Here is a 17,587-nt window from a genome sequence, read left to right as displayed (position 1 = left end):
CATTTTCATAGACAAATTTATGTAGGAGTCAGGCAAGGCCCCGATTTCAAAAGTCACATGATTTCCACTTTAAAAATTAAAAGCTTTCCAATTATTTGAAAAATAACTACTGTCTTCGTGTTGAGGAATATGGGGATTTAACTGATGTGATATTTCATTCTACTGATAACAGTGACTTTTCCATTACTACTGCCAATGTTTGTTTCCATATTTCCCGTTTGATCCTAACTTGAATCTGACGCACTAGCAGGCAGGAACATGGCTCTCCTGTCCACATGGGCACTCCCCAAGGACAGGGGAATGAGTCATCAAACTGGGTAGGAAATGGAAGTAGGAACTGAGTGTCTGCTTCTTTCTGAGACTTCTTGGTGCTGACCTTGCGTGCACCCATGGGGCCCACGGTCAGGATGCAGATGTCTGCAACTCTAGGTGACACCAAACCCTTCGACTATGCCAGGTCTCCCTGATGGGCCCAGCCTGAGTGAAGCCATCCAGTGCTGCTCTCTTCTGCTCTGTGACCCTCAGCAATTGCTGCTGAGACAACTGATTGAGTCCTTTGAAGACGCCCAACTGCCTCTCCCACCACAGCCCTGCACAGTTCGACCCGCCGCTGGCCCCTCACCCAGTCTGCATGTGGTAGGTATTGTAGCTTGTGGGTCACTAGGACCACGGTCCTCTTATCATCTCGGAGCAGCTCAAGGATCCCGGCCTGCATCAGATGGTCACTCAGATGGACGTCAAGGGCTGAGAAGGGGTCATCCTGGGTAGATGGGAGAAAACAGGGGCGAGCATGGGGGTGGGTAACAGTGGCTATAAGAACAGTGGATGTGCATGGTCTGGTTTAGGGACTGACACCACTTCGCTGTGTGACCTTGTACAACGTACCTAACCTCTCTGGACCTCAGTTGCCTCATCTTAAAATGGGCTATCAGTCATCACTCTCAAACAGATCTAATCACAAGCACTTCCTGACTCCCGAACCTCCAGTGGCTCCCCATAGTCTATTACGTCCGAATTCCTCAGCACCCTAATCCAGACCCTTTCCCACCTGCTCAGCCTTCCTTTCCAGCCTCACTTCCCATCTGTCTTGTAAAAGCTCCCTACGCTCTGATTTCCAGGGAATCTGCCATTCCAGGCCTTTGCCCAGGCTCTTCCCTCTGCCTGGAGTGCTGAGCTGCCTTTTGTCTGTCAGGTGAACTATTATTCCTCCTTCAGCACCTCCCCGCGGCACCAGCTCTTCCTGTGTCCTTCCCTGATTCCTGAGCCTACTCTTCCCTCCCTCTTTCCCAGTGACACCCTGCAGGAAGTCAGGTCTGATAGCTATTTGTCTCCCCTGGACCGTGGGGCCCTCAAGAACTGATGTCCCCTGTGCCCGTGCCTAGTACAGAGTAGGAGCTTAAAAGTTAGCTGAAATAAATTAAAGTATCCACTTTATTTCTCTCTAACAAGGTTGTTTAAAGCTCACAAGGGATCATGAATAAACTAGTACTTTGTAAAATGCTATGCCTGTGTCAGATGGTAACAAACACTGTGAACTTTTCCATTATGCAGTGAGTTTAGTGGGGAGGTGGCGGGGAGGAGAATAAAGCTAGGATTGGAGACCTGAAAGTCCTTCCAATGGTCTGCCCAAATGGCTCCCTCTTTCCTTCCGTTTAACTGACTCATTCTTTAATACTCTCTTCTATGAAGCCCTGCCTGATTACTCTTGTCCTCACAATTGTCTCCTTGGACAAGGCCCTTCATAGTCTGTCACACAGTTTGGCTTTCAAGTGGGCTGTGGCTCTTGAGTATGGGCGAGCTCTGTTTCCCTAATTAGATTCTAAACCTCTGAAGCCAAGGGCTCTGTCTTGGAATTCTTCAGTATCAACTAAGGCACACCACACAGAACTTGGCATGAAGGAGGGCAGGTATAGCCAAGCTTTATCTCAAGTTTGATTATTAGAGGTTACCTGGGGTGCTGTATTAAGAAGGATTCTGAGGCCAAGTTAAGTTTTCATGGGAGAGAAAATTGAGATTAATTAGCAATGTCTGCTCTGGGCCTGAAACAGGAAATGGCAATTCACTTTCCATGTATTTGTGATTCTTATATTTGGGCTAAATAAGTATTAATAGGTTGGGGATGTTCTACAAAGCAGGGGCCTATAATTACTGCACACCTCCCCTCATGGCTACTGCAGAGCTGTGTGAAGTCCACATTGATCAACTGGACTAATCTTGTCTCACTATTTCCATCAACAAGATCAGTAGGTAGGGAGGGAGGTGGGAGGGGGGTTCAGGATGGGGAACACATGTACACCCATGGCTGATTCATGTCAATGTATGGCAAAAACCACTACAGTATTGTAAAGTAATTAGCCTTCAATTAAAATAAATAAATTAATTTTAAAAAAATCAGTAGGTAATATCTCTGGCAGGAGAAGTTTGCTCCTGGAGAGGGATGTTGTTTGGTGATGGTGTATGTGTCTGTTTGTGTGTGTATGTCTGTCTGTCTATCTGAATCAAGGGGGTAGCCAGACACAAGGACCCCAAGGAAGTTGCTGGCTGGTGCACTCACCAAGAAAACGACGTTGGTGTGCTGGTAGAGGGCTCGGGCCACGCTGATTCGCTGGCGCTGACCACCGGACAGGTTGATGCCCTGCCGCCAAAGGGGAGGAAAGGTCAGGCCTACACAGCCCTTCAGCAGAGACTGTCCAGGCCCATACTTGATGTGAGCTCTTTGGCTTCATCCACCTCTTTGTGCCCTCCTCATCTGGTAGAGAGGAGGAACTTGTACACGTTCACTACACACTTGTACACACCTCATTCAGAAGTGGGGAGAATGATCCCCAGGCCTTTGACAATTCATCATGTAGGTGCTAGGGACCATCTGACCCATGAAAACCAGGACAGAGGAAAGTGAAAGTCTCTCAGTTATGTCTGACTCTTTGCTACCCCATGGACTATACAGTCCATGGAATCCTCCAGGCCAGAATACTGGAGTGGGTAGCGATCTTCCCAACCCAGAGATCAAACCCAGGTCTCCTGCATTGCAGGTGGATTCTTTACCAGCTGAGTCACAAGGGAAGCCCAAGGATACTGGTGTGGGTAGCCTATCCCTTCTCCAGTGGATCTTCCTGACCCAGGAATTGAACCAGGGTTTCCTGCATTGCAGGTAGACTCTTTACCAACTGAGCTATCAGGGAAACCCTAGGAAGGGGGGATTTAAATCACACACCAGGACAGCCATGGGAGAATCCTATTCATCTAAGCTTATGGAGGAGGGACCCCACCTGAGGATGGAACAGGAAGAGCAACCCTGAGCCCGGCACAGTGCTGGGCAGGCTCTCAGTACATACTCCGGGTGTCAGTAGAGAGGTCAGGCCCTCCCCAGCCTGGGAAAGTGCTAAGCTGACCTCTGCACCCAGCAAGACTGGAAACTTGTCCAGGACAGCCACCAGCCCAGGGCTCAAGGAGATCATTCTGATCCTACGGCAGGCACTCTGCAGCCATACCTCTCTTTCATTTCGCATTCCCCGCTCTCCCTGAGAACGATCTCAGGCCATGGTGATGGTGATGGGTGGGGAGCAGGGGAGGCCAAGGGCCCCAGCTTTGAGTAACTCCCCTGGAAGTTGCTACTAACCCGTTCCCCAATCTGGGTCTGGTCTCCATGGGGCAAGATGTCGATGTCTGGCTGTAGGGAGCAGGCTTCAATGACCATCTTGTACCTGCAGTGGGGCGGGGTGGGGACACAGCTGAGCAGCCTGGCCGGAGGTGGGCCTGAACTTCTGCAGAGGGTCATTACCCTCCGGGCAGCTGTGCCAGGATGAGCGATGGCTTTAATGGGCCTCCTGATGGGTGTGAGCAAACACCACGTGAGCATGGAAAGGGCTGAGGGCAGCGCCTGACACCATCTTGTAGCAAGATAAATATTTGAAGGATGAAATTGGATGGGAGCAAATAGCCATGTAAGTGACAAGAGAGGGCCTGTGGCCCCTGTGCAGTGGGAACAGCTAGAGCCAGAGCCCACGCTTGGGGCACTGCCAGGGAAAAATCACTGCTGGTTTGTTGAGGCAGTAAATGATGATGGCTGCTCAAATATTTGCCCAGCCTGCTCCCCTCATACTTCCCTGGTCAGCTCTCAGTCTGGGTGGGTGCCAGCCAGGGTGCGTGGAGGCATCAGAGTGTCTTGGTGACAGGTACTTGGGTGTTAGAAGATGGATTTGAAACCCATTTCTGTCACTTCCTGGCTGGGTGGTCTTGGGCAAGTTACCTAACCTTCCTGAGTCTTGGTTTCCTCATCTATACAATGGGGATAATAATAGTACCTGCCTACTGGGATTGGTGTGAGCATTAGAAGAAATCACGAATACCAAGAGCCTCTGGAAAGAGGTCCATGGATGTCAGCGGTCATTAGCCCTGGAGGGATTTGTGTGTGAGCTGCAGAGCTGGGGGAGGGGAATCACGAGAATGGAGAGGGCAGAGCGCTGGGGGAGCCTATTCACCAACCTCAAGAGGGGGTACCAGTGCGCCCGCACCTCCCTCCCCTCCTACCCTCTCAACCACGGGAGCTGGACTGCCCAGATGTCCAGAACATCCGGATCATTTCCAGATGGACCATATGGAACAGGCTGGAATCCAGATGAGCGGGCTGGAGAGCAGGATGGCGGGGTGGGGGAGATGGATGGAGGAGCAGACAGCTGGCTGGGCTTAGGGGCTGGGGAGGGAGACCAAAGCATGACCAATTTCTCCCCTCCCCCAGCCTGCCTCCCTCTGGGAGGCTTTTACCGTTGCTTGTTGAAGGCACTCTCAAAGGTGATGTTCTCCTCCACGGTGGCATTTAGCAGCCACGGCTTCTGAGAAGCATAGGCCACTGGGCCTCTCTTCCTGGAAAAAGCAGGGCAGGAGGAGGGGAGGCATTCTCAGGGGGTCACTGTCAGAGGTGGTTATCAAGCTGACAGATAAAACTGGGACTAGGGGGCGGGGCGCCGCGAAGATGAGGAGGTGCAGTTGGCTGAAATCTGCTCTGTGTGTGGCTCCTGGTGGCCTTTCCCTCCCCCGAGGCCTGAGGCAGTCTTGGAAGCTGGGCCTTAGCTGACTGCGGGACATGGGACCTCGACCCCTCCCTGCACTCCCTGTCCCACTCTGCAGTCTGTTCCCCTTCCCAGGTCTACTCAGAGCCTGGGAGAAGCCAACTAAGCGAATATTTGAACCCTGATCTTCTTCCTTGCGTAGCCCTCAAACCACTCAACTTTGATGTTAGCAGCTAACTCTCCAAATGGAAATTTTAAAAAGAGCAGTGTTAAGGAAATCACGTTTAGCGTGGTATGATTTCTGAAGACAAAGAAAGAAAAAAAGGAAAAAGAAAAGGAAAAGATGACCACAGGGATAAAAATTATCTGGTGTGAAGGGCTTGATGCCCGGAAGCAGCAGTGGTCTCCCAGCCACCCTGTGAAGCACAGCCCCCTCCCTGGCCTCCTCTGTGGCTGGGCCGGACCTGGGGGGCTGCCTTCCTGAGCTCTGTGGCTCCTCAGGCCTCACAGCCCCTCTGAGGAAGTCTGCCCCAGGGAGCAGCGCCCGGGGTCACAGTACCTGACGTCCGCATCGGCCACCGTTTCCCGCTCGGGGCTGCAGCAGGGAGGGAAAGACACACATTCAGGGTTCACCCGTGTGGACTGATCACTCCATAGACATTGTCAGCTCCTTCAGACCCAGCGTGAGGGCCTTGATAACCCCTGAGACAGAGTCTGCAGCCACAAATGCCACAGGTCCTCGTGGGGAGCCTCCACTGCCTGAATACAATCGGGGTGTGAAATTACAAGGGAGAGTGGAGGGAGGGCACCTTGGGTGTAGGCTTATGGTGGTGGCGGCCTTCCTACGTCAGAGGAGTCTGAGGCCCAACTCGTGGCTCCTGCAGACCCAGCCTCTGAGTCAGGGCTCGGATGCACTGGCCGGGCTCATGGGCTGACACGGCTGCACAGACAGCTGGGGCAGGGAGTGCACTCTGACAGCAGCCAGTCCGGGTGGGATAGGCCACCATGGGTGCCTGCAAGTCCGGGGGTGGGAACCCACAGCTGATGCAACTCAGGGTGGCACCTGGAGGGCTGAGAAGAGCTCCAAGTGTGATTCCCAGAAGACAACTGTGGGGCCTAGGAGAGTCACCCAGAGGGACAGGGTCAGCTGTGGTGGCCATGTGGCCTGGATGGGCCCCAGCTGCTCTGGGGTCAAATATTCTGTCCTGTTGCTCTTGTCCACATGTTCACACTTGTCCCATACCGTGAGGTTTGCTTTTTGGCTCAAGAGTTATGGTCACTATGGCTAGAGAGGCTGGGCTGTCATCAGGCCCTGGCACTTGGTGACAAGTTAGGAGAAACGGTGGAGAAAATATGGGGACGGGAAACCTCTGTGGAGTTAGAGAGTGAAGGCCAGACACTTACACTGAGTTTCAGGGTCAAGTCAGCCTTCCCAGGCCTGACTTCCCACCACCTCCAGTGTGTCTTGATTGTCTTGAAAGAAGTGTGCTTAGGGAGGGTTTTGAAGGTCTTACAGCCACATTAATCTATTTCACTTGGATGTTTTAGACAACCAGAACATAAAGCACGTAGACCATAAAGCAGCAAGATTGAATTTTCTGTCTGGCCTGGGGGATAACCGCTTCTTCTCCTTACAGCTTTGTTTCTCAACATTTTTTCCTTGGCCATTTTTCCCAGGGCCATTTTAGACATATTTTTTCTAACTGTCCTTTCCCTGCCACATTTGTCTTCCAATTCAGTGTTTTTTTGTTTTTTTTTAAATTATATTCACAAGTTTGTGCAACCACCGCTGCTGTCTAAATCCACAATATCTTCATCATCCCTAAAAGAAGCCCCATATCCATTAGCAGTCATTGCCTTCCTCCCTTCCCACTAATCCACTTTCTGACTCTATCCACCATGACATTTTAAAACAACAGATCTACTGTATGTCTGCTTATATACTGTGGCCCTTTGGAGAGCCACAAAACATGGGAATATCTAAGTTTTTCCTCTCCAGTACCAGATTTTGCCCTCTTTGAGAATGCATGCCTCGTGTATTATAGAGCTTGTTGTCTCTAAGTGTATGTGGACTATACAGCACTGCCTATACTCAGCACCCCTCCCTGCCCCCACACCCTGCCTAGCCCTTCCCCCACCTTATTATTATTATTATTTTTTAAAAAACTATTTTCCTCCCCTGTATTTCCTCTCCCTACTTTTTAAAAATAAGCCGTATGGCATGGCATTTGGGATCTTCGTTCCCTGACCAGGGGTTGAACCTGTGTCGCTTGCAGTGGAAGTGTGGAGTCTTAACCATTGAACCACCAGGGAGTTCCCCCAAGCCCCTTCCCTTTATTGGGGACCCACTTCCAACCCAGTCCCAAGGCTGTACCTGGGGTCTTCTCCCGTCTCACTGTCAGGAAGGCTGCTGGGGCATAAATGGGAAAAAACAACACCAGTTACTTCTCCCCCGCCCATTGCCTTTATTTAGATCACACTGCGTTTTTGGGGAGAAGCAACCTCCACAGTCCCCACTCCTCCCACCCATCCCCAGTGTCCCCAAGTGGCTTTTCAATTTCTGTCTCTCCCACAGCCTCTGGATGGGCTTCCTCCAGGTAGCAAGTGGCACCACTCCCAGCAGCAGTGAGGCTGACTTGGTGTCAGGATGGGCTTTTAGTTGGGAAAACTAAAGCTCAGAGAGGGAAAGTGACTTTCCCCAAGGTCATAATCATTTCATACAGTGTTTTCAAACTGTGGATTGGGACCCAATATAGGGTCTGAAATAAGTAAACTGCAACTGCACTAGAACAAACAACATACAGCTCCCCCACCCCCAAACCAGTTTGCATCACATGTGGTCAAGATGTGTATTCTACATGTAAAACTTTTTCTTGCCTATCAGTGCATATATGTAGCAGACTGTGACATGAAATGCACTTCATACTGTGAATCATAGTAAAAAAAATTTTTTTTAAAAACACTGTGTGAAGTGACCTGAATTTTGGTGCCAACTTTGCTAGTGCTTTTTCTCTTGCCCCAGGCCACCTCTCAACCTTCCAGAAGCAACCTTCTGCCAATGAAGTGTGTACTTCTGACATGCACATTTGAGGAAAATCAATCTGTTCTGTTTTCAAGCAGATCTTACTGTAATAAAACTAGCTAACAATTATTATAATTTTGATAAGCACAGGGATAAGCACTGCAATCAGTTCAGTTCAGTTGCCCAGTCATGTCCAACTCTTTGTGACCCCATGGACTGCAGGACACCAGGATTCCCTGGCCTTCACTATCTACTGGAGTTTAGCACTGCAATGCTATTATCTATTTTAAAGTTCAAAAAAACCATATGGAAGAGGTCTCTTTATAGACAAGGAAAGTGAGACTTTTGAGAGTCTAAGTAAATTGTCCAAAGTCACACATCCAGCAAATAGCAGAGGAAATAGATTTGTCTGATTCCAAAGCTCCATGCTCTTAATGACTATGTTATATTGCCTCACTATGACTACCTAGGCCATAGCTCTGATAAATTTCTTCAAGGAAAATCAGGCTGGATAGAAACAGGGATGGGAAGAAGACAGATGAAATTCTCTTCTGTCCTCTGCTGAGGGGCAGAACTTAACTGAGACCTTGATGGATATATAATCACCAACTCCCTATGATCTTATTCTTCTATCTTTATTAGTTTCACTTCATTCTCTCAACTCAACCTAACTCGTATTGCTTAATCATCAGATTGCTGTAATTTATGGACAAGCTGGTAACATGAAACAGATAAAAAACTCAAGCTTCCATATTCCAACTCTGCGTCCACAGCCCAGAGAAGCTTATCTCTGCAGTCTTCTGCCTTGACTGCTTCCAGAGTTGCAAAGGCTGTTATTTATCCGGAGGGAAGCACATCTGTGGCCTCCCCAAGGACCCTGGGACACAGGGAGCTCCTTCGGCTCTAACTCAGTTTGCATCATTATCTGGGCTGCTCAATTAGCCCTTATAATGGACTACTTTCCCCTCTAATAAGTTCCTGTGTAATCCCGGTGGTATTTTAAGGCAGAAGAGCATCTTTTTTAGCCCCCACAGGGCTTAGCATATGGGAGATCTGTTATAAATGGAGGTTGATAACAGACATCTTTAATTATTTGGGAGGAAGGAAGGGAGGGGGACTGGCACTCAACGTGAGCCATTGTGTGCAGTTGTTTGTATCCATGGTTTCATCCTCACAACTCTATAGAGAGGTTTTCCATCTTACGGAAAAGCCAAGGCTTAGAGTTTGCCTGATGTACCCAAAGGTCAGAGCTAGGAAGAGGAGAAGCTGGGGTATGAATCCAGGTTCATCGTCTCCTCTTTCCAGCATAGTTCCAGCCTTCCTAGAATGAGCCTCCTCATTGTATATGCATGTCTTAATCTGAAAAGTAAAGAAGGGTACACATGGCATGCACTTCCTCCCACTGATTGCTGGGCTCTTAAAGGAGTGTTCCTCCCCTGCCTGCACTTTTGGGACCAAACACTGAGCTAAGAAGATAATCTCTCCAGTTCTCTGACCTGCTTCCTTCTCTGCAGCCAGCTGTGAGCTGGGTCCCTGTGTGCACATCAACCTGAATCATGGCCCACAGCCTGCCCTCAAATGGTTCATGGACTGGCAGAGTGAATCCAACATGTGCAGAAGTCAGAAAGCTATAGAGGCCAAAAGAAAAGTAGAAGCAAGAAAGTACTATAGAACTTTGGGAGAAAAGTATACAAACACATATGCAAATATGCAGAAAAAAGACTGGAAACTGCTGGGTGGTGGGATATTGTGTGTGTTCATATTAGGTGGTTTTTGCCCTTTTTCTGGAGAAGGAAATGGCAACCCACACCAGTGTTCTTGCCTGGAGAATCCCAGGGACGGGGGAGCCTGGGGGGCTTCCGTCTATGGGGTCACACAGAGTCGGACACAACTGAAGTGACTTAGCAGCAGTAGCAGCAGCCCTTTTTACACTTGCTTCTTTTCTTATTCAGTGTACATTCTTTTAGAATCAGAGAAAAATATACTTTTTTAAAATAATTTTTTTTGATGTGGCTCATTTTAAAAGATGCATACTCTTTGGAAGGAAAGTTATGACCAACCTAGATAGCATATTAAAAAGCAGAGACATTACTTTGCCAACAAAGGTCCGTCTAGTCAAGGCTATGGTTTTTCCCGTGGTCATGTATGGATGTGAGAGTTGGACTGTGAAGAAAGCTGATCACCGAAGAATTGATGCTTTTGAACTGTGGTGCTGGAGAAGACTCTTGAGAGTCCCTTGGACTGCAAGGAGATCCAACCAGTCCATTCTAAAGGAGATCAATCCTGGGTGTTCATTGGAAGGACTGATGCTAAAGCTGAAACTCCAATACTTTGGCCACCTCATGTGACGAGTTGACTCACTGGAAAAGACTCTGATGCTGGGAGGGTTTGGGGGCAGGAGGAGACGGGGACGACAGAGAATGAGATGGCTGGACGGCATCACCGACTCAATGGACATGAGTTTGAGTGAACTCTGGGAGTTGGTGATGGACAGGGAGGCCTGGCGTGCTGTGATTCATGGGGTTGCAGAGAGTCGGACACGACTGAGCGACTGAACTGAACTGATTTTAAAGTCTTTTTTTGAATTTGTTACAATATTGCTTCTGTTTTATGTTTTTGCTTTTTGGCTGCGAGGCATGTGAGATCTTAGCTTCCTGACCAAGGATCAAAGGACCAAGGACCCCCTGCATTGGAAGGCAAAGTGTTAACCACTGGACCACCAGGTAAGTCCAAATGTATATTTTACAAGTAGTCTGGAGGAGGAAGAAATCTGAGAAAGTGAGGAAGGGCTCATAGAAGTTACAGGTGAATGGAACCTCAAAGAGAGAAGGATTGAGACTAGGAGTGGAAAGAGGGAATTCCAGGCTGGAGGAGGAGCTAGCATGAGTGCAGGCAGTGAGAGAAATGGAAGGAACACAGGCTATAAAGTCTGTACCTGAGGGGCTTCTCTACTCACTGGCTGTGAAATCTTAGGTGAGTCCCTTTACTTAGGTAGCCTTGTTTCCTTATCTATAAAATTGAGGTCATGGTAAGAACCTCACCATGACACTGGGAGAATGTATTAACAACACAGCTCAGAGTTGGCTGGAGGGAAAGATGAGGATGGGGTTTGAGAATGAGGGATGGAGTAGGGGCATGGGGAGACCATCCTTTTAGCTCAGTGCTTGGTTTCAAAGGTGCAGGCGGAGGAGGAATCCAAAGGCCCCAACACTCGTTTAAGACCCCCAACAATAAACAAAGAGGAAAACTGTGGGGGCTGAGGTTGGAAGGGCACGTCAGGACTTACAGGTCTCCACGAGACTTACAGGTCTCCCCAGAGAAACTTATTGCTGCTCTGAAATGTAACCTTTCACCCCCAGTGCCCTTTCCAATTGAGGTCATTGGGTCCTCATGCCAAATCTCTGAGGGAGGCAAGGGTTTTGCTATTCTTCAGATGAGGAGACTAAGGCTCAGACAGGTGAAATAACCTGCTCAACGCTCCACAGCTATCGAGTGGCAGAGTGGGGACTCCAACCAGAGATCAGCCCGTTCTCAAGGCGGCTCGTCACAAGCGCACAGCGCCCCCTCCGGCTGCCCACTGCCTCTCCACAACTGCTTTCTCCAGGAAACCTGGGGTGTCCTTGAGCTCCTGACCCAACTCCCCAAAGGCTCCAGGGACTGTATGAACAGATGGATCACAAGGCTATTCTGAGAGGAGCCTATTTTTTTTTTTTTTTTGCATTTTGGCCACACCCTGCAGCATGTGGGATCTTAAATTCCCTGACCAGGGATTGAACCCACACCTCCTGTGTTGGAAGACAGAGTCTTAACCATTGGACCACCAGAGAAATCTAAGAGGAGTTGTTTTTCACCCCTGGAGAATCAGGCGTCTCAGGAAGCAGCCTTCACAGCCAATCACCACAAGGCAGCAATGTTCTGAGAGCAAGTAGGGCCTGGTCCTCACACCCTAGTGGGTGGCAGGAGCAGCAGGGAGCTCCAGTGAGGCCAGTTTGCAGTTCCTGTTGGGGAGCTGGGATCTTTCTCCCACCCCTAAGTTTTTCTCGGATCCCTGCTTCCTGCTGGCTCCCAGGGGACATCTAAAATCAATCTACTGTGGACACTAACAGTCCTCTTCTTTATTTCCAAGGAAAGAACTTCACTAGAGTCTATCTACTAATTTTGACCACTTATTAGAATGTTTTTCTCTTAATGATCAAGGAGAGAGTTTGCAAATTCCAAGTTAATGGTGCATCAGAGCACAGAGCTGGGCCGGGGCAGGCGAGTATCATTAGAGAGAATTTTGAAAGCTGCAGTTTTCCCAGAGACCTGGAGCCCAGCAGCTGATGTGTGGGATCTGCTCAGGGCGGCCACAGTAATTCTTCAGCCTGGAATTCAGGGCGTTACCCCTGGACTCCAGGGCCCCCACAGGCTTCTGTCTACCTAAGACTGATGAGCCCCCTGAGGGTGGGGCCAGGTCTTCTCCTTTGTAGCTTACACAGAGTGGCTTACAAAATACACATCCCGTGTGGGCACCGCATTGGAATAACCCTCCAGCCCCACCTCCAAGGAGCTCAGTGTCCTGGGGGAGACAGACACACAAGCATGCGATATGAGGCACACACAAAGAAGATTTGTGCATTCTAAATGTTGGTGGAGAAGTTGGGTGGTAGATTATGGGTGAGGGAAACAGCTTGGGCCAAGGTGTGTGGGAAGGAGAGAGACATAAAGACATATTTAATGACAGTCTCCTAAAGGTCATAAACTATTCCCAGTTCATTCATTTAGCAAATGAACTCATTTAGCAAAGGCACTGTAGACACAGAGAGACAAATAAGATATGATCTTTGTCCTCAGGGAGCTCACTGCAGTCTCTCCTGGGAGGCAGGCTGGGGTATAATTAAAGAGCAATAGGGGGATTTTTTTCCTGGCATAGAAGTACATTGTCAAAGAATAATATTTACACTAATATTTATAGGGCACTTGGTATGTGCCAGGTTAAGCCTCACATTAACTCCGTGGGTAATAAGGGGAAACTGGTACAGAAGGGTCACAGAATTTCCCAAAGGATAGAGTCCAGGTTTGAACTCAGGCTGCCTGCCTCCTGAACTTTTGATCCTATGCGCTCAGCAGTACCGCTCATCTTTTTCAAGGAAGGAATAAATGAATGGTGCACACGCAAACCCATCTCCCAGAGCATTCTCTGTTGTGTGCCTCCTGCTCCCCCAAATCCCTGCCTTGGGCCTCCTGGGACTCTTTCTGGCTGCCTGGTTACCAGGTCTCAGCCTTGGTATGGATTAAAAAATAATATGGGAGCAACCTGGCATCACCCTCACCTCTGGCTGCAAACAGGCAGGCCCTCGGGAGGGGCTGCTGGGTCAAATGCTATTTTGCTCTTGGTTCATTTTGCAAGTGTATCATTTCCCTGCAGACCTGGGGACCAAGGTCTGAGGCACGGAGCTCCTGCAAGTAATGGAGAAGGGCCCTCAACATACAGCCCCTACACCTAACTCACTGCCCAGGGTAGGTGGGCCAGGCAGAGCTGGGTACAAGCCAGGATTCTGAGAGCAGATGAAGCCAATGAGCCATGTCTGGCCAGCCTATTCCTTCTCCCAGTTACTGTAATGAGCTCGGGGCTGGTCTCCCTTCCTGTGGCCTCTCTCTCTCCCATCCCTCATCCTGTATCATCAGTACCTTTCTTCTACAGCCTTCAGACTAAATCTTATTTCCTGAGCCTGGAACACAGGGTGCCTGACCTCAGCTCTGCCCATATTTTCAGTTCTGACCTTCACTAGTGCCCCCCACACCCACTGCTCCGGGTACCAGAACCACATCCTCTCACATCAGCATGCCTTTGCCCACCCTGATACCCCTACCTGGAACACCTTCCCCTCCCACCGCTGCCTCTTGCATCTGATGAAGCCACAGGGGTCCTTCAAAACTCAAGACACCACATCCACATGAATCTTCTCTCCTTGACCACAGAGTTCACTGTTCCTCTGAGGTTGATGGTGGCACGAGGTGGCACCATGGCACTGGATATCTGTTCCCCTCCTTTGGAAGCAGGGCCACGTCTTCACGATCTTTGCATTCCTATTGCTGTGCCTGGGGTCTGGCGTACAGCAGGCACTCGATAAATATGGGGCGAGTAAACACACCAGCACAGAGAAACCAGAGCACAAGTGGAGTCATGAATAAATTCTCACAGCTTCTCAGGGTGGGCTGCAGGCTACCCTGACGTGCTCGCTATGCTTGGGAGGGAAACTGAGCCATGGAAGAGGACAAAGTAGCTTCTGGAGACATGAGATCCTCCCTGAGCCTCAAACAGAACCAGGATGTGGGGCCCAAGCTGCCTGTTGAGGAGAGTGAGTATCCATGCAGACAGAGCTGTGAGCAGCGATGTGATGGTTCTTTTGGGGTCGGCGGACAGGGTATCACAGCCATAGCGGCTGCTGGCCTTCAGAAGGTCAGGCTGGCTGTTTCTTCATGTTGCTCTCCAGCCCCTTCTCTCTCAGCACACAGTGGAAAGCCCATGCACTTGAGCACTACTTAAGTGTACATTCCACTTCTGCCATTTAAGAGCTGGGTGGCCCAGGGCAACTTGCTTCACCTCAGTTTTCTCATCTGTTAAATGGGGATAATGAGAACTGTCTGCCTCATAGAGTTTGGTGAAGACTGACTAACACAATGAAGTAAATAAAGTGCCTAACACAGTAATCTTGCACACAAGAGCCTCTCCAACTCCCTGGAGAGGACCCTGAACCCCCTGGGGCTGGGGCAGATTTTTTTCATCTGTTAAATGGGGCTAATGAGAACACCTGCCTCATAGAGTTTGGTGAAGACTGACCAAGACAATGAAGTAAATAAAGTGTCTTACACAGTAATTCTGCACAAAAGAGCTGCTCCAACTCCCTGGAGAGACCCCCTGGGGTTGGGGCAGAGGCTTCCGAAGAGAAAGGAGGAGCAGTCAGACCCTGAGAGCTTGGAGAGGAGGTGGGAACTGAGGCCAAGGCCTCTGCAGAGGACAGAGAGGTCTGACGCTGGTGTAAAAGGGCACACGAGGGTGAGGGGTGTGGGGAGGAGATGAGGGAAGTGGGACAAAGGGGACAGGCTCAGAGAGGGCTGAGCCAGATGCAGAAACGGGAATCTAGGAGTGACCCCAGTCTCTGAGCAGTGTAATCCCATCCAGGAAATCCCACCCTACCCTGAGAGAGGGCCTGGATCCAGCTTGCCCTCTACATGGAAACTGGAGAATAATCTCTGGAGCTAAGACCCAAGGGACCCCAGCCCAAGGCAACAGGCAGGCTTGAGGGAAGCAGTCCAGGTTTGGACTCTGGTCCACACGCTGAGCATGTCACCCCACCTCTCTGTCCTCAGTTCTTACTTCTGTGAAATGGGGTAATAACACCCAGCCGGAGGATTCAACGAGCTCGTGTGTGCAGTGCACTTAGCAAAGGGCCTGCCCATAGCAGCTGCCCAATAACTATCAGTTGTTTTGTTCGGCTCATAGTTCACTGGAGTTTCCTGTCTTCCTGTCACAGATATACACAGGCAGCCAGTGGCAGGGCTCCTCCCTCCAAAGCCCTGAGAGGCAGTTGGCACCAGGGTCTGGCAATCCAATGCCTGGACCTTTCCAATCAGGCTGTGTTAAGAAACGCCTGAATAAGATGGGGAATGGAGGCAGAGACCCTGTGCCCCCATACACACCACATTCCCAGTGGAGTTAAGGTTCCTGAGACTGAAGTTAGAGGAAACCCAAGGAGCTCATTGCTAGCCCACAGCCCTGTTGAGGAAGGAAACTTGCCATTTGTTGGGTGCACTGTTCAGGGGCATTTTGGAAAAGCAGGAAATGGGGGTGCCCGTTCCAAGGCCTTTCTCTCTGCTCAGTCTGCTCTCAAGTTGGTGAAAAAACCTGACATCTTGACTGCTAATTTGCCCCTAGAAATGATCGCTAGGGAAATTTGTCCTCTGTTGAATTGGCCTCGATTTTTATTCCTAAAACCTTGATCAGATCCCTCTTTCTCTTGGATACTTGGGGGCAGGGAGGTGTTGGGGGCAGAGGATGGTGGACTCTAAGCCAGGTTACATGTTGACTGCAGTAGCCAGGTTCTGCCCAGGTTTCTGAACAGCTTTCCCACACTCTTCATTTCTTGGCTCGTCTTTTCTTACTTTTAAAAAAGCTTTTATCGTATATGTATCTTTAATCAACTAGTTTCAAGTGCTTTTTGGAAATAGGTAGCCACATATAGTAGATTCATGATTGACTCAGGCTGGGGTTCAGCTCTTTAATTGAGATAGTGATCTTTGCCCAGAATCCTACATTTGCCTGATTTATCTCTGGTTCCTTGAAATATGCACTGACTAGTTTATATCAGCTCTGCTGATGACCAAGCCAGAAACCAACGTTCGTGTTACGGATCCCCGCACTGGGAGGCAGTACAGCTGACTGAACATGGAGTTTGGAGTCAAACAGAACTGAGTTTGAATTCCAGCTCTGCCACTAATTGGGTAGGTGAATTAGGGCAAATAGTTTGGCCCTTCTGTACAAAATGAGATCTGTTAATAGTACTCACCTTGCTGGTTTTCATAAGAATTAAATGAAATAGTGTGTGCAGAGGACTTAGCAAAGTACCTGGTACATAGTGAAAGTGTTAGTCACTCAGTTGTGTCCGACTCCTTGTGACCCCAGGGAATGTAGCCCGCCAAGCTCCTCTCTCCATGGGATTTCCCAGGCAAGAATACTGGAGTGGGTTGCCATTTCCTTCTCCAGGGGATCTTCCCGATCCAGGGATCGAACCCAGATGCCTGCATTGCAGGCAGATTCTTTGCCATCAGAGCCACCAGGGAAGTCCTTGGCACATAGTGAGGGCTAATACTAATGATGGTAACGAGAATAAGTAACTGGTTTCACTGAGTGCTCGTGGAACACACTCAATACATGCGTGACACACCCTGCACTGAGAAAAACGGTTGCAAGGAGGGCTGCCCGCCTGCCCACTGTCTTTCCACTAACTGAGCCCGGAAGATGCACACTGTACCTGTTCCAGAAGACGGCCCCTGAGATCTTCTGCATCTCCCCCAGGGTGGCGAGGAGGAGCGAGGACTTGCCGCAGCCCACCTGCCCCACGATCATGGTCAGCTGGCCTGCAGGGAGGGAGGGCGGCAGGTGGAACTGAGGCCAGAGGGAGCCGGAACAACTACCACCCAGAAAGACAGACAGACAGGCAGACAGATATACCCAACTCTGGGGCCCCCTCTTGCTCTCCTCCTACCTAGAATCCCCAGGGAGTCCTTTCCTCCTTTGAGCCTTTCCTTCTGGAAACCCACACTCTGTCTCTGGCTCTCCACGTCCTTCTACTGCTAGTTCCCTGCCCTTTCCTGGGGGCCTACATCTCACTCCAGTGCTCTCCAGTGTGAGCTCAGTGCCTCCTGGCCCCCACAAAGGCCACCCTATCCTTCCCCCTCCCGGGCTTTGCTCAAGCTGCTGCTTCTGCTGGACTGTCCACCCTGCTCACGGCCTGAAGGACCCTGCTCATTCTTGGAGTCCCCAGCTCCTTCACAACGCCTTCCCTGGCTACTG

At 49.9% G+C, this 17,587-nt stretch overlaps 1 protein-coding gene across 2 annotated transcripts in view; it reads right to left on the bottom strand.

Moving 5' to 3' along the window:
* ABCC8 (ATP binding cassette subfamily C member 8) overlaps positions 1 to 17,587 on the bottom strand; it is an 80,484-nt gene that overhangs the window by 16,619 nt on the left and 46,278 nt on the right. Inside the window, exons 16-22 of one of the 2 annotated variants that reach the window (XM_088843049.1) lie at positions 17,046 to 17,151; positions 7,384 to 7,416; positions 5,569 to 5,604; positions 4,765 to 4,863; positions 3,620 to 3,704; positions 2,555 to 2,635; positions 623 to 760 (exon numbers count right to left, since the gene is read on the bottom strand). In XM_088843049.1, the coding sequence (XP_088699175.1) occupies positions 623 to 760; positions 2,555 to 2,635; positions 3,620 to 3,704; positions 4,765 to 4,863; positions 5,569 to 5,604; positions 7,384 to 7,416; positions 17,046 to 17,151 (578 nt within the window). Of the gene's footprint in view, positions 1 to 622; positions 761 to 2,554; positions 2,636 to 3,619; positions 3,705 to 4,764; positions 4,864 to 5,568; positions 5,605 to 7,383; positions 7,420 to 17,045; positions 17,152 to 17,587 lie in introns of both variants that reach the window. The other variant, XM_055423274.2, reaches the window with a different exon arrangement.

This window comes from Moschus berezovskii, chromosome 14, assembly GCF_049115385.1.
Source record: "Moschus berezovskii isolate FMDL1 chromosome 14, NW_MosBer_1.0, whole genome shotgun sequence".
Classification (NCBI taxonomy): Eukaryota; Metazoa; Chordata; class Mammalia; order Artiodactyla; family Moschidae; genus Moschus; species Moschus berezovskii.
The sequence above is the reverse complement of the archived record's forward strand: the minus strand, read 5'-3'. Positions and strand labels throughout refer to the sequence as shown.